The sequence below is a fragment of the Lepisosteus oculatus genome, chromosome 15 (assembly GCF_040954835.1).
Source record: "Lepisosteus oculatus isolate fLepOcu1 chromosome 15, fLepOcu1.hap2, whole genome shotgun sequence".
Lineage (NCBI taxonomy): Eukaryota > Metazoa > Chordata > Actinopteri > Semionotiformes > Lepisosteidae > Lepisosteus > Lepisosteus oculatus.
Genome location: NC_090710.1, coordinates 19,093,629 through 19,109,272, shown reverse-complemented (window position 1 = coordinate 19,109,272; position 15,644 = coordinate 19,093,629). Strand labels below are relative to the sequence as shown.

The window sequence follows — 15,644 nt, the reverse complement described above, 5'->3', positions numbered from 1 at the left end:
GAAAATTTTGAATGTCACTGTACAGCAGAGCATAAATATTAATGAAATTCCAGGGTAGTACTTCTAGTGGGGCTATTGGGGATAAGCAGAAAAAAATGCCATCTTTAATCAATATTTGATATAATGAACTTTTAATAAAGATAGTTCAAGTGGGGAGCTGCGTCAGCATGCGTGGGCTGCAAAGGAACAAGTAAAGGTTTATTCCATGCTGAAGAGAGAAAAAAGAAAACACAACATCTCAGCTGTGGAGCTGACACCAGAAGAAGGCTCCACAACCAAAATGTTGTGTTTTCTTTCTTCTCTCTTCAGCATGGAATAAACCTTTACTTGTGCCTTTTAATAAAGATGCCATTTAAAAATAGAGATTACGAATTATCTCTGTTAATCACAAAGAATAATTTAAATTCCAAATAATATACCATTTACTGTATCATTAAGACAGAGAAATCATAATTCAAATCTCAAACACAGGCTGTAATTCCTTACAAACGGAGATTTTATTTAGCAGATCCAGTGAGTTCTCAATAAAATAAACACCTCATTAGTGTAATAGTTTTCTAGGCTTTTAAAACAAGACTATTGCTTTCAGATGCAGGTTTATTTGGTAATAAGTCTAAAAGACATCCAGATATGTCAGTACAATTACCTACTGTAGCTGCAAATGTCTCTGCTGTCACAGGATCTGGACAAATTCATTTTCGTTCTCTTGTTTTCTAAATGTCAGCATCGGTAACTTTTGCAAACCGTCTGACACTTAAAACAGTAATGTCAGATTTTCTATACACTCCGTGTTTTGAAAAGCAATCTTTAACTATGGAATGTCAGCAAGGAAAGCCTGGAGGCCGAAGATTGATTACGCTGTTTACTGACCATATCTGCTGCATTTCAAAGCAAAAATCTGAATCACATTGTAAGCTACAACCTAAACATTTGATTCAAGCCAGATTCATGGATTGGAGAAATCGACTTAAGCTGCTTTTTATATCTCAGATGCCTGTCAAATTATTTTTTCCGTAAGAAAATAAAATCTCATCCCTCCTTTGGATGTAAGATGTGACCCTTGGGAGTTCTTAATAGTAAGAGAGTGAAGAGACCTAGAGAAGGGAAGATGTTCTTCAGATCAGAGGAGGTTTCTGCAGTATTGATGAGCAGCGACCAGTCCAAAGAGCTTATTTGGGGACGATGCACATCAACAAAATCATCATGAAAAGAATGAAGGAATGGCTATGATGGATTTATACTCAGGTTTCCAGAATAAAAAAAATACTGCAATCCCTTGCTTACCCTATATGAGTATACAACCGCATAGAATTGATTGTTTGAATATGCGACTCAGGAGAACGAGAGTGAGGAGGAGTGAAGACCGAGCGACACAAAAACAAGGACGCAAAAAAAGGAGAATTTATATTTTTATATTTTTTTTTTCATTTCTTTGGATTTTATTTTTAAAAGTTCAGGCCAGGAGGTCGTGACAAATCAAACCAACCTGAGCAACAATACTATTCAACAAGTTCAAGCAGTCTGTTGTCTTCTGTGATCTTTTAACAATTCGCCTTTGGTTGGGGCCAAGCTGGGAGGTGGTGATAAAACGTACAGCAGAGAATCCGGAAATCCATACGCTACTGGGAATGCAGATGCTAAGGTTCACAGTGCAGACGAGCAGTCTCAACAAATGAAACATACACCAGCCCATGTCGGAGAAGTATTATCTCATCTCAGAATTACCCAGACAAAATTGTTCAACGGCCTTTTGAAGCTTTGCCACGGTGCCTACATAATGAATCCCAGCTGTGGGAGGCAGACCGTGGCCATTACAAATACACCATTCTCTCCGAGTCTCGCAGTTGTAGTCGTTCTTTTTTTCCACAGTCCCTCCCTTTTGCACCGCACAGAGGAACACAGAAAGAGGCCTTCCTCGTACAGGTGGGGTCTAACACTGCTCCACACCACCAGGGCAGTCAGAGTATTACTGTTCTCATAGCACTTCAGTGCACGCAATCACTCCAGCATCACTTCTTCCATGACTTACTCGAGGTCATTTCAATTCTGATGCTGATTGCTACAATACATCACTTCCTGCCCTTCCCATAATGCTAGACATGACTGTTTTCACACCAAAAAAGTCCTAAGCTCGACTAGAAATAATTCAAAAGGAGCAGCTTATCTTATCATCGATTAAGAATACTTAGGCGTATTCATTTTGAAACATATTTTTATTGGCCCTAATTGGCTTAAATCGAACTCACACTTAGGACATTTATACCCGCAATAGCCTGTTTTCCTTTTTTTTTTTTAAATGGAGAAGTCTAAACCATTTGAGAAACTGCTGGCTCCTTATAATTAGATGCTTTTTGCTACTTAAAAAAAAATGGGTCCAAGCAGATGTCCAACAGCTGCCCACCTGGTATGCGGAGCAACAGACTCTCGCTGTGTATCATTAGAGAGGCAATCTCACATTTAAATTCAGTAAGAGCATCGTGGTTGTCAGATGTTGTTTACTAAGCCTGGGATCTTAGCACTTGAGCAATCAATCAGGAGCAAGTTTGTCCTGATGCCCAGCATACAATCCTTACCTTACAACAGACAACAGCTGCATTTACACAGCAGTGTCAGAAACACAAGCCTCCCTGCCCTGTTGCTTCTGAGCAGATTAAACCCAGCAAACAAAAACATCCTTTTATCTTTCTGCTTTAACAGCTGTCTGTTAACGTCTGTCATTTGCTGTTTGGGCTGAGCCACAGGGCACTGCCACAGAAAGGGTTAACTGACAAAGGAGCTGCTCATCTCCCAGAGTGTTTATTTGGTGAATGTGCTGTACATCTTTCTGCAATTATGTACAGTATGGCATTTTCCCTAAATTGTTTGGAGACAAACTAAAATCCCACCTCACAAATATTTGTGTTCCTGGGTGGCCTTCTGACTGTAATCGTTAAACAAGAAGACAATGGTCTAGATACTGTTCAATGGTATTGGAGCAAGGACTTCTCCCACTCTTGCTTTTTATATCACAAAACGTTTAAAGTTTCAAAACGTTTATCATATTTCATAAAAGTGAATTAAGTATGACTGTTTTAGTATGATGTTCAGGTTGGTGATAATTGTGCTTTCAAGACATTAGACATTAGGTTTCCGGGTACAGAGAACGGTAAAATTATGTGCGCGCACCTCGGTTGCTTAAGAGTAATGTCATATACAATATAACAATATAACATTTTCTTAAAAATCGTGTAGTACTTAGACATAGCGAGGTACATGCCAGACAGACAACTTAATGCTTTGTGCAGGGAGCTTTTCATCCCAAAGCGTTTCACATATAAGAGAGGATACAGTACAGATGTAATCTGTATCTAAATGATAGGCTTTTACTGCACTCTGTGAAATAAACACTGATACAAAGTAATCCTGATACAAGCCATATAAACCTCACGTCCCTTTATCCTACATTTGCTTCTAAGCGCTTGAGCAATTCTTGAGCTTCGTTGTCAAATTGACTGGTGTCGTCGCTCTATAGACATAAGCAGAACCCCGTCCTAGACATCTTGAGAAACTCTTAGGTTATTTTAACGAACTGACTTTTGGGACTTTACTATATTTGCTGGATATTAACTTTTAGATTTGCATGTTAAAAGTAGGTAAAAGCCCGGTTAATCAGCAGGCTACTAACCAGGTATTAGTTTAGTGTAAGCAAGTATTACTTTTACACTCTAACTTAAAGGCAATTGTAACCATCTTTATCGCCTGGTAATTCAGAAATTGTAGTACAATCGAGTCTATTCCGTGCCCGGAATCTAATTTTTAAAGTTCAACTCGGTACTTAAATTTAGGGCTGGTTTTCCCAACACTGAACATCCTATTTGAAAATAAAAATCCATCTTTTTATACAAAGTTATGATTTATTCGCTATAACTTTTAAATATGGTAATAATTGCTGGATAAAATAGGAAATGTCCTTATTCTGATGCAGATTGGTGAAATGTTGCTTGTTTTAAAAAAATAACGCAGCTTACCTCGGCATGACAGCAGGCGACCGCCAGGAGAACAAATACTGAGAGACTCCTCAACATCTGCGGGAGACAGAAAGATGCGATATTTCGTAAGAAAGAGCAGCGAGCCCGAGTATTTCAAGGAAACAACTGGAGATGTAACGAGAAAAAGATAGGAACTGCTTTTCGTACCTTTTTGTCTTTCCAAGGGCGCAGATTCACAGAGGGCAAAAAGGCAGTCTTGCTCGGAGACGCACTGAAGGTATGTGTGGGGCTTCAGGAAATTTGAGCACTGCTCAGGAATTTCGGCCCCTGCTCCCCCCGTGTGTGACGTGGCCGATCGGAGCGGACAAAGCCGAAAGCTGAAGGTCCAAGCTGGGAGGCAAAAGTGACCCCACGGAGAACAATTTCCAGCCGCGAACTGATATTTAGATACACCAGTACAAGATTGCGATGGTAACATAAAACGGGGTACATTATTACAAAATCGACATCGCGCCCCCCCCCCCAAAAAAAAACAGGTTAAAAGTGATATAGAAGAGGGAGCTTTTACTTTTTTTTTTCTGGGGCAAAGTCATTAATTGCACGCTTGAGACAAGAATTCATTGTATTTAAAGGCCTAAATGAAAAGAAGGAACCGCGCCCGATTTTTAAACAATCGTGGAAAAGGTCCATTACGAAACACCAACAACAGTGTTCATGTTTTAATAACACATATAACTGACAAAAAAAAAGTCCAGGAAGAATGATGTTCATCACGACAAGCCAACTGAGGAATGATAATAAAAGTCGTAAACATAAGAAAAAATTCTTGTTTATTCTGAAAGTTTAAACAGCACTTGTATAATCTTAGTGGAGTTAACTGTGCCTTGTGCATATTTAGTACAACATCTGTCTCTGGGAGCTCCAGGAAGTGGTTAAAGGGAAATGTTTTTGAATGAATCCATGAAATAAAATTCCACACAGTGAGAGGGAGACAGGATGGATAGGCCATGTTGGAGTTATGATATTCTAGCCTGCTCTCTGGCTGTGCCATTCTTGATGGTCTTCATCATCTTCATCTTCTCTAAAGGTACTTCGGCCTCTGTGGAATACAGGTGGAATTATGATGTACTTAGGAATAAGGGCTTAGCACCTTTAGGTTTAATTTAACTCCTGACTCAGCCAATGAAAATATCAATTTACTGTAAATGTCCTTAAACAGATTTATTTTAAATAAGACCCAGTATGCTATTTTCAAACACAGGTTGCTTAGTTACACACCACTCAGTATACACAGAAAACCATAATATGTCTAAATTTAAAGCATGATCTTTTTACAATCTTGCATTAAATTCATACATAGCTCTCCACACTTCCATTTGAAAATCAGATTCAGAGAACAAATACCTAGTGATTAAATATTAATAGACAGATTTTGCACAGATAGGCTAAAACAGGGTCTATGCCATCTCACACAGATCCCTGGATGGTAAGAAAACTGATTTATTTCAGATGTTCTCGGAAGTCTGATACTTTGAGTTCATCTTCCTAATGATGCAGCTAGGTTTGGCACATTTAAATCACATAAGAGCGTGTTGAATAAAGAAGCGTATTCATTGATTATATTAACAACTGAAAAGGGAAATCAAGAGTACCACAGCCTCGTATTAGTAATTATTTAGCAAGGAGAGCATTTTAGCATTTGGATATGCTGTAAAATGTGAAAAATGAAATAGATTTTGAGAACAGACTTTTAAAAAAGACTGTGCTAAAGGCACTTATTCCACAGCCTAATTCACTGGGAGATTTTACGGGGGAAAATAACTACCTGTACCTTGAACAAGTAGAAAAAGGAATGTAATAATTTCAGATTTTTTCTTCCGAGGTTATTTGTGTTAATGTGGTCTGCAGGTGGACTCTGGCAGCTTAGGAATGAATCGGGGAATGAAAGAAGAAAGGCTGATCACACTTTGCCATGAGAAAAGTCTAAGAAATAATTTTCTAAAGCCAGTGGTTATGTTTAAGATTTTATTATTTTTAAAGTGGGTTGTGACCTCTGTCCATTAGGTTTCCCAGTCATTCCTGGTAATGTGAATTACAAAAGTGAAACCCTACATTCAATATAATGTACTTTATTCAACATGTACAGTAGATGATTCAATTAAATACTTCAAAAGTGGCTGTTTGAAGATCCTATGGTTATATGATACAATTAAGTGCACATACTGTATATGGCATTAAGATCATTTCTTGCTAATGGAAGTACAAACACCCCATTAAAAGTTCAGCAGCTCTTTCACCTTGCTCTCCAAGACTGTTCACAACCAATGAGCTACATACTTACACACTATTGCTGCTGCAATATTACCACCCCAAGAATTTTACCTTAAAAGCTGACCATCACTATGAATAACATATGTACAGTAATTGCCATTAAGAGACTTGCAAGCATTTGTATATCATCTCTGTAGCATCAACAGAGAAAAGGGAGCGAGCACACCATAAATAAAGTCTGTATAGGTCACAGCTACCAAAACTTAAAATGTTCACACGTGTTCTTCTTAAATAATACTCAATAACTTCTAAAATAATCATCTTTAATAATAAAGTTATAACATATCTGTAGATTTTTATGTCAAAGTAAATTTGATCAGAGTAGAAATTATTTGCAGGCCTGAAAATGTTTAGCAGGGGAAGGTTTAGAAGTTGACAGGGAAGTTAGCCCCATGCAATTAAATTTCACATTATTTCATCAGCCTAAGAGTCAGTGGATGAGCCCAGCCTCAGCAGCAAACCTTGAGCTGAGCCCTGAAAGAGACATGGGTATTGTGTGTAACTTATGGAGCTAAAGCAGATTGCTGTTACTTGCAGCAACAGTCTTTGAAGAATGTAACTTCCAGTTGTTCCTTGTCTACATGCTTCAATGGACTGTCATCTTTCTTTCTCTGCTATAAGGCCATAATCCCAAGCATCAGAGGAAATTCATTTTTTTTGTTCTTTTGTCCTTTGGAAAAACACTGTTCTTGGGAGAACTAGAGGAAGGATTTCTGCAACAAGAATTCCCACTTTACTGTTCCTGACACAATTGTGTAATCTTAAAATTAAAAAGGTTGTCAGGTTTTCAGAGGTGTGTGATGCTAATATTATTTATCCAGTGGCAATGTGTTCCATTAATCCTCTGTTTGCCCTTTAGATTTAATCTTCTTATTAGGACTCTCCAGTTTACTCTAACTGGAGTTCTAAAAGACAAGCAGCACAGAGAAGAGAAAGTTGGGCTGTTTTATTTTATTTCAGAAAAATAAACTGAAATCGTCCTTTCTCGGTGCAGTCTGACATTGAGCCGTAGAGCGAGAAACTGTTTGTAGTAAATGTGAATAAAGCCTGAAATACTCATTTAACCAAAACAATTTGACTGGGCTTTGACACAGTTATTTCTATTAATAAGAAACATTAGGACACAAGTATTTGTATTAGCCCTGTTAACGTTAAAATACTCTTCACATAGGAAGGGATCCCAGTTGTCCACCGGTGGTGTTGGGAAGTAAAAAATTACTAAACCAGTTGAATTGAGAGGGGATTTTGAGGAGATCAGACTGTACAAGCAAGCCAAGTGTCATGATTGTAATCCCTCCCCCTTAAGGGCGCTCCGGCTCTTTCACATTTCAGTTGAAATTGCGCACCTGCTCCCTGTTCCAGTCTCCCTACTCTGTTTCAGGCTCTGCATTGGAACAAGGACGCCCGGAGGCCCGCCTACCACCGAGTTTCCCTACGTCCGCAGCTCGGGTGGCATTTGCCTCCTATCGGCGTCCTGAATCAGCCAAGTCCGGGACTTGGAGTGCCTGGTCCCGTTCCCCCTTTTTCTCCCTGACCCTTCGCCGTTTCCCGCTCTGGCTTTTAACTTTGTCTTGTCTGTCACGGATGGACCACCCGGTTCTGGACATTTGCATCCCATGGATTTCCTTACGAACACCCTTTGGACTTGTTTGCCTTGGACCGTGCCCCCCCGCACACTGTGCACCTTCGTCACGCCCCCCTGTTCGTCTACCAGCCCAGTTCCTCGTCTCCTCCTCGTGTGTGTTCACTCCCTTCCGGATTGTGCTGTCTGCATAGGGTCCTGAAACACGCTTCGTAACACCAAGACTGAAATTTAGCCAGGACACTAGGGTAGCTGATGTAACACGTTTGAAAATTATGTTCCAGAGGTAAGAGCACCACCTACTGGTCCACCAACACCACTTACAGCAGCAAAGTGGTTTTCCAGAGGTTTCTCATCCCAATACTATGCTGGCCCTGCCATGCTTTTTCAATTTAAAACTTGGCAATAGACTAGTTTAATAGACTAAGATTTTATATGCTATCTTGAAAGCTTTAATGATAAGAGAACAGTTTCATAATTACTTCATCAAATTGTTTTGGCCCAGCTATAACATTTCAAAAATAACATCAGCATGAATGTTTAATTTTTAATTTCGTCATGCCTGCAAAAATTAAAAACATAAGAAAGAAAGCAATAATTGTCATTTTCACCGTAGTAGCATACTCAACATGGACTTAAATAGCTGTACAGTGCCCCTGTGGATACATCAGCAAAGGTTTAAATTAGTGATATTAATTCCTGTTCTTGAAAGGCTGCTATAAGTCCATCAAGACACATAGGTAACTTATTAAAAATTAATAAGGACTTGGAAGCAATGGTAATTACGACATTTTTGTCCAATTGAACAATTGATTCCAATAAAGTCATTAAGAGTTCAGGGTGGAATGAAAACCAGAAGACATGAATCTCCTGGACACAGTGTGAATATCATTGATCGATGGTAGGGCAAACCATCACATAGAGAAGACTAGTCATGTACAACACAATTTCCTTTTGAAAAACGAAAGTTCAAGCAGTATTTCACTGGCTTTCACCCCACAGGCAAAACACGCTGTGATTACAACTCAGAGGGCCAGGAGACTTTACATTTGTGTTTGGGGTTTTTACCCAACAATGCCCAACTTCCAGTATTTTCTGGATAATACAAATTGTGTTTTTCCAAGTGTCTGATCAATAGTAAACTTTTCATAATGATAGTAATAATATTAACATGTAAGTTTAAACAGTGCCAGTGAGACTATTATTGATCAGATGTTCAGGAAAACAAAATCTAGTTTTCATTTCTGTGTCAAACTTTCTTGTCTCCATTTCACCTAACTTGCATAGTTTCAGGATTTATAATTAGAGTTTTTATGTTTTCTTGACTGTCGTGTCTTAGGCTTTCTCCATGTTCTCAGTGTATTGTGGAAAATGCAGTTTAATTTCATAGTTAGCAGCCTCCCCCTGAAAATTCAATCTCAGGCCATGAATTTTAGCTGCCCACTTTTACAGACCTTCACATTTATATTGGGTATCATGAACGTCTTGTTCAACAAGCAAAAATAAATGCATGGCAATTTATATATCTCTATTTATATATCTCTTGGTAGTGATCAGTTTCACCTGGAAACTCTGCTTGAGGGACTGATGAAGCAAACCATTCAGTAAGAACCTGCTCAGCATATTTGGTAATTAGCATATTTTTCATATTTGTAACTGGGAAATGGAAATGGCAAAAGCAGCCAATTCATTGATGGGGATTATTAAGAGGCCATGATTGATAAAGGCCAATGGGAAATTTGGCCAGGACGCTGGGATAAAACCCCTACTCTTTTTGAGAAACACACTGGGATTTTTAATAACCACAGAGAGTCGGGACCTCAGTTTGACGTCTCATCTGAAGGATGGCACCTGTTTACAGTATAGTGTCCCCAGCACAATACTGGGGCATTAGGACCCACACAGACCGCAATGTGAGTGCCCCCTACTGGTCCCACCAACACCTCTTCCAGCAGCAACCTCAGCTTTCCCAGGAGGTCTCCCAGCAAGGCACTGGTCGGGCTGACTCTCTCCCCCACCTGAGAATGCTGCACTGTCTCTCTTTCTCGCCCCCTGCAGTGCTAACCATCACAGATGGCCGGGAGACACAGCTGCTCCATTACAGAGCTCAAGCAGATTTTTTCTGTGATCTTCTACAGCTGGTAGAGGGCAGTATTGCATAGTGGGTAAGTCTCTGGCCTGCTAACTGGTGCCTTGTGGGTTCAAGTTGCCGCTGTAGACACTGGTGTATGCTGCCAGTCTGCAGCAATGCTGAGGAGGTCATTCCTGTGATGGACCATTGTCTCTTCCAGCAGGGAGGGAGTCTCCTGCTTTCTGGCTACCTAACACTCTAGCAGCCAGGATGAGCTCAGGCTCACTATGCCACAGCTGGGGTTTGGTATGGCCTTTACCTTCCCTACGTGATCGAATAGCCTCAGAGGCCATCTATAAGTACAGAGTTATGCAGTTAGTTAGATAACTCAACCAGCTCTGTAAATGAGACCTTTTGTAAAACAAAAAACAATACAGCGGGACTTCCAGGAACTAAGCCTGACACAGGAAATGCAGAATGGTAACATACACAAAACCAAGAAAACAGCAGGCACATCTACATTGATAGCAAATTGTGCTATTTTGTTTTAACATCTCTGGGTGAAAATTATGTTTGTTTTAGCTTGTGAAAGTGCAAGAGTCTTTCTCTCTGACGTCCTGTGCAATAACGCTGGTAGCTAATTCTGGTGCGTTTTTCATTGATGTATTGAGAGCGCTGGTTTCATTACTTGTATTTTTTATGCCGCTAAGTGTATTTACAAAGAATTCCAAACCTAACAAACTACATTTCAATTGATTGAATTACAATACTCACAGCACCACAAATCATTTGGGTCGGAGAATAGCACTTATTATCGATTGCGTGACGATTGCAACTCTCCATTCTGCTTCCGGGATTCGAATTCGGTCACGCACGGGGCGGCTAGCATGCACAGCGCCACCCCGCGGGTAGACAGCGAATAACACCACGACACCGAAAGACCATCTTCAATCTTCTCTTCAGAAGTCGTCATCTGTTTGCTGCGGAGAATTCAGCGCAGATACAGATGAGGGCACTGTTTGACAGTGTCTGTCTAGATTTCAGAGGGTGATGATGTCATTTCCTCAACTCTCTCGGTACACTGAGCCCTGTTACAACTATCTATCATCAATCCGCAGTAATTGTGTTAATGGGCCCTTTTTGTGATAGTGCTCAGGGCTTTGTAATATACTGTATTATTTCTTCACTAGTATGCGTTTCTCAATTACAAACGTGCCTGTCTATGACTGTGTGTAGGATTCAATTCTGCTTTGTCTTCACCAGCTTATGGAATTTGGCCTCGTCTATCGTTCCACAATGATCACTGCGCTGCAGCTCACGTTCGGTCAACTCGAATGAAAAATTGAGAGATGCACTGTGTTGACAAGAATACACCTATTGATCTTATGAGCTCAATTCTGTTAACCTAAACTCAGGAAATCTGCTAGAAAACAAATGACCTTTCTGCGTTTTCTTCTCTTGACTACAGGGGTACAGAGGAAAGTAAAAGTGTCAGCACTTCAGGCTGGTAAAATAGAAATCAGAGCTATGTACTTTACCATCAGTCGGGCATGGAAAAGTAAAGAAGTGGGAGGCTTAAACTAATCTGACCTTGTTCAAAGAACATCTGTGCACGCATTAGTACAGTATGTTAAATACTGACAATAAAGAAGCAGGTATTCTAAAAAATATATAAAGACAATCTATGGATTATTCATACCGATTCATTGTATATTCCTTTCACAGCTTTCAAATCACTTCTCATCCAGCAGCTATTAACTGTAAAAATGATTTGGTTCCTTTAATCTTTCACAATTAATAATGTTGTCCCATCCTTGGAATAAATCTAATTTGCTTTCATTGACCCATCCCTGAAGTTATCAATTTTCTTGTAGTGATATACTTCTCAGAAGTGGAACACAGTGTGATTTCTGAGCTTAAGGTTGTCTCTGATGGATATATTTGGCCTGTGTCCTTCAGAAAATTCAAGCAGATCGAATGATTGGCTCCTGCACGGCACAAACTCTCCACAGGCTGCGTGAGTCTCCAGAGGCTGAATTCTGTTATTCATCGTCTGCTGCATCTGGAGCCAAGAGCATGAGGGATGTGGCTTTCTGCATTCTGCACATTCTTGACAGCAAAGACGAAAGCAAGAAAGGAGAAACGATTGAATAAATACCTTATTTTTCCATGAAGTGCCATTAATATTTAACAAATGGGCACAGCACTTGCGCTTTGCTTTCAGGCATAGTGGTAGTTAAAGAATATTAAATGCTACTTCAGGTTTTCTCCAGAATGGCCACATTTGCAGGGACACAATAAAGTAATGTCCCGCAATATAATGCTCGCAATTTTGTTCTTCAGATTGAGTGATACTATAAAATGAGTCCTAAAGAAAGTGTTTCCGGCATTCAGAGATTCTAGCCCTAAGGGCTCCTGCTTATGTTGTGTTACATCGTTTGCTTTTTCATGGGTTGCAAACTTACAGAGTTGTCACATGTGTCAAGTTGCCTGCAGAAATGCCCTCATCTGTACTGTATACATAATTGATTCCCTGCAGAAAACAGGGGACACCTACTGTATAAAGAGAGACATATAGATTCTAATGGATCATGGATAATGCTGTATCAACTGATTATGTCATAAACATTTAATATTTCAAATAGATTGTTCCATATACTGTAAAATTTCCGAAGTTGAGGTTTTATACATTTATTTCTTTTACTGTACATAATCTAACTTTTCCAGCAGTGGTAGTTGGCTGTTAGTGCTGAAGACACCGAAAGACGCATTCAAGCCTGTGCTGAACTGCTTACTGTATATTGGTGTAAATTATCAGCCCATTGCCTTTTAGGGAACTCTTATGAAGACTTCAGAAGTCCCACAGCATGCCAGATAACAATACAGTTTGTAAAACAGTCATATTAATGTTCCATAAACTCTTCCTGGGATGCTCCTGCTTTTTCCCATTTTGGATACAGCCAGAAGTACTTTACCTGTATTATCTTATACATTTCAAAATAGACAAGGATGTACAGTATATTATATACAATGTAAAATAACTAATGTATTATACTACACGATCTTATACTGAAATAAGAAGGGGCAAGTATTTGATTAATTCAAAAAACACATTTGGTATAAACTACCATGCACCCAAATCCAACAGCAATTCCGTTCACCATGAAAGGGGTATTCCAGTCCATATGCAGTGCAACTGTCCTTATCCAATGTGTTCCACAGACATCCCATCCTCCTTTATCTTTCAGATTAGACCTTGTTTTATGTATTTTAAGTTGAATTAGATGAGGACACAAACTACAATGCTTAATGAAAGGAGCAGCAATTAATAGAAGCAAAATGTTTGTTATTTATTCAGATACACATTTTCAATTGCTAAATACTTTGTTTTACAGCGACCCCTTAAAATCAGGCAAGGATGAAATATTGTATATTTTCCAAATAGGATGCTTTCAGTTTACAGCAAGAGCAGAAATAAATAACTTTTACACGATCTTTTTATGTGGCGTGGGCAAAGAGAGCTCAGGATTGCATCCCAGACTTGAATGCTTTTGCAGGGACAGCACGGGAAGAGCAATATATCTCAGAGGCTGTTTTGAAATTGGGTTATAAAAACCCTGTGGGAGCAACACATGTTGAATCACTGTGCCAGACCCGACCACATTGAAAATGTCACCTTCTTTCCAAAACCCTCTATCTCATCCCGCCTTGTTGCATCCTGTCTATAACTGCATGTGAGATTTACTGGCATCTTTCTCCAGTAGTACAGCTACTGTCATTTTCCACACTGTCCACACTTTTCCGGAAGCCCTGTATAAATTGTTAGCACAAACCCCACTGTCACTTCTCCTGAAAACAGCTGTCTTCTCCCACATCGGGCTGTGACTGGTGATGGACGCATCTGTTTAACTCATTCCACACTTTTTTTTTCTCAAAGCCAGCCTGCTGGAACAGGAAGTGGCCCATTGATTAGAGGCTGCTTCCTTAAGCAGATGATAACAGGATCTTTACATTAGTTAATACATGCAATTGCAGAGTACCTTATCTCTTGTCTCTCTCTATGTAAATCATGTTCATTTGACAACTTATATGGATTTCAGCTCATGTGAGGGCGATTGCATGATATTCTGAAAATTCAAGTTACAGTATGAAGAAAAAAAAGGATAACCAAGTGGGGATGGTGGGGATTTGGCGATGATGAGTAGGTTCCAGGTAATAATAATAATAATAATAATAATAATAATAATAATAATAATAATATTAATAATTCTTTACACTTATATAGTGCTTTTCTGGACACTCCATTCAAAGCGCTTTACAGGTAATGTGGATCCCCTCCACCATCACAAATGAGCAGCATCCACCTGGATGATGCGACGGCAGCCATAATGCGCCAGAACGGTCACCACACATCAGCTATCAGTGGGGAGGAGAGCAGAGTAATGAAGCCAATTCATAGAGGGGGATTATTAGGAGGCCATGATTGATAAGGACCAATTGGGAATTTGGCCAGGAAAAGGGGGTTACACCCCTACTCCTTTCGAGAAACACCCTGAGATTTAATGAGCACAGAGAGTCAGGACCTCGGTTTTACATCTCATCCGAAGGACGGCACCTGTTTACAGTACAGTGTCCCCGTAACTATACTGGGGCATTAGGACCCAAATGGACCACAGGGTGAGCACCCCCTGCTGGTCCCACTAACACCTCTTCCAGCAGCATCCTTAGTGTTTCCCAGGAGGTCTCCCATCCAGGTACTGACCAGGCTCACACCTGCTGAGCTTCAGTGGGTTGCCAGTTGTGAGTTGCAGGGTGACATGGCTGCATGTGGCTGCAGGTGAGGTGCTGTACTCACACAGCACCTTGTCCTCCATGTTGGGATTGGGGCAGCTCCATCCTGTAAAAATAGCATTAGAAGTTGCAACAAATTCTGCAAGAATATTTAGGGCCCCACCAGGAAACTCTAACTAAAACAATTTCAGAACAGAGCCCTACAAGTGAAGTCAGGAGCTCAGGGACTAGCTTCCTGGTGTCCTAAAAAACAGAGTTTGTCTTTGGTGCATGTAATGTCCACACCATGTTTGACACATGACAGGCAGTGTAACGAATATTATTATTAAGGAGTGTAGATGGCTTGGAGGAAACAAAATTGGCCAAAAATCTTTTACAAAGATAGAGACAACGCACACACCAGTGGTGTAACACAGCCTAATACATAGAGGCCACAGAAGCACTGGACATGTCTGCTAAAATCAAAGAAATTCCTCTCACCATGGGAAACAGAGTTTGGGAAGTGCTGTAAAGTGATGTTACCATAACAGTCTTAACTCACTATACATTACACAACCATTTTCAAATATGAAAAATTAAACTCTTTAGAAGGGGCTGATTAACAAGATGGGATTCTGCTGTGTTGTCGTACGGTATCTGCTCCTACGTCCCTTGGGTGCCATATCTACTGTTTTAGCATTCTAGACACAAAAGCTGATGTGTGGCACCAGATACTCTAATGATAAATATCATTACAACAATACTGTGTTACAGAGCAAGCTCTTGTTAGAAATAATAAAAGTAACTCTTTCAAGCAAACAGAAATAGCTTGAGGCTTGAAACTTGATAGGAAACGAATTAGAAACCTACAAGCAGAGTTATAAAGAGGCAATTAAAATCTCAAGGAATACTTCCTGAGCTT

At 39.9% G+C, this 15,644-nt stretch overlaps 1 protein-coding gene and 1 long non-coding RNA gene across 2 annotated transcripts in view; both read right to left on the bottom strand.

The window, feature by feature from the left end:
• Positions 1-4,286, bottom strand: part of fstl1b (follistatin-like 1b) — a 51,872-nt gene extending 47,586 nt beyond the window's left edge. The window contains exons 1-2 of the mRNA XM_015363877.2: positions 4,176-4,286; positions 4,008-4,064 (exon numbers count right to left, since the gene is read on the bottom strand). Coding sequence (XP_015219363.1) covers positions 4,008-4,064 — 57 coding nt within the window. The 5' untranslated portion in view covers positions 4,176-4,286. The remainder of the gene's footprint in view (positions 1-4,007; positions 4,065-4,175) is intronic.
• A 495-nt stretch (positions 4,287-4,781) lies between these two features.
• LOC107079460 (uncharacterized) lies at positions 4,782-10,819 on the bottom strand. The gene is made up of 2 exons (XR_001480407.2): positions 10,727-10,819; positions 4,782-5,067 (listed from the first exon to the last, which is right to left on the bottom strand). It is a non-coding gene; the product is annotated as an uncharacterized lncRNA (long non-coding RNA).
• Positions 10,820-15,644: the final 4,825 nt, after the last annotated feature.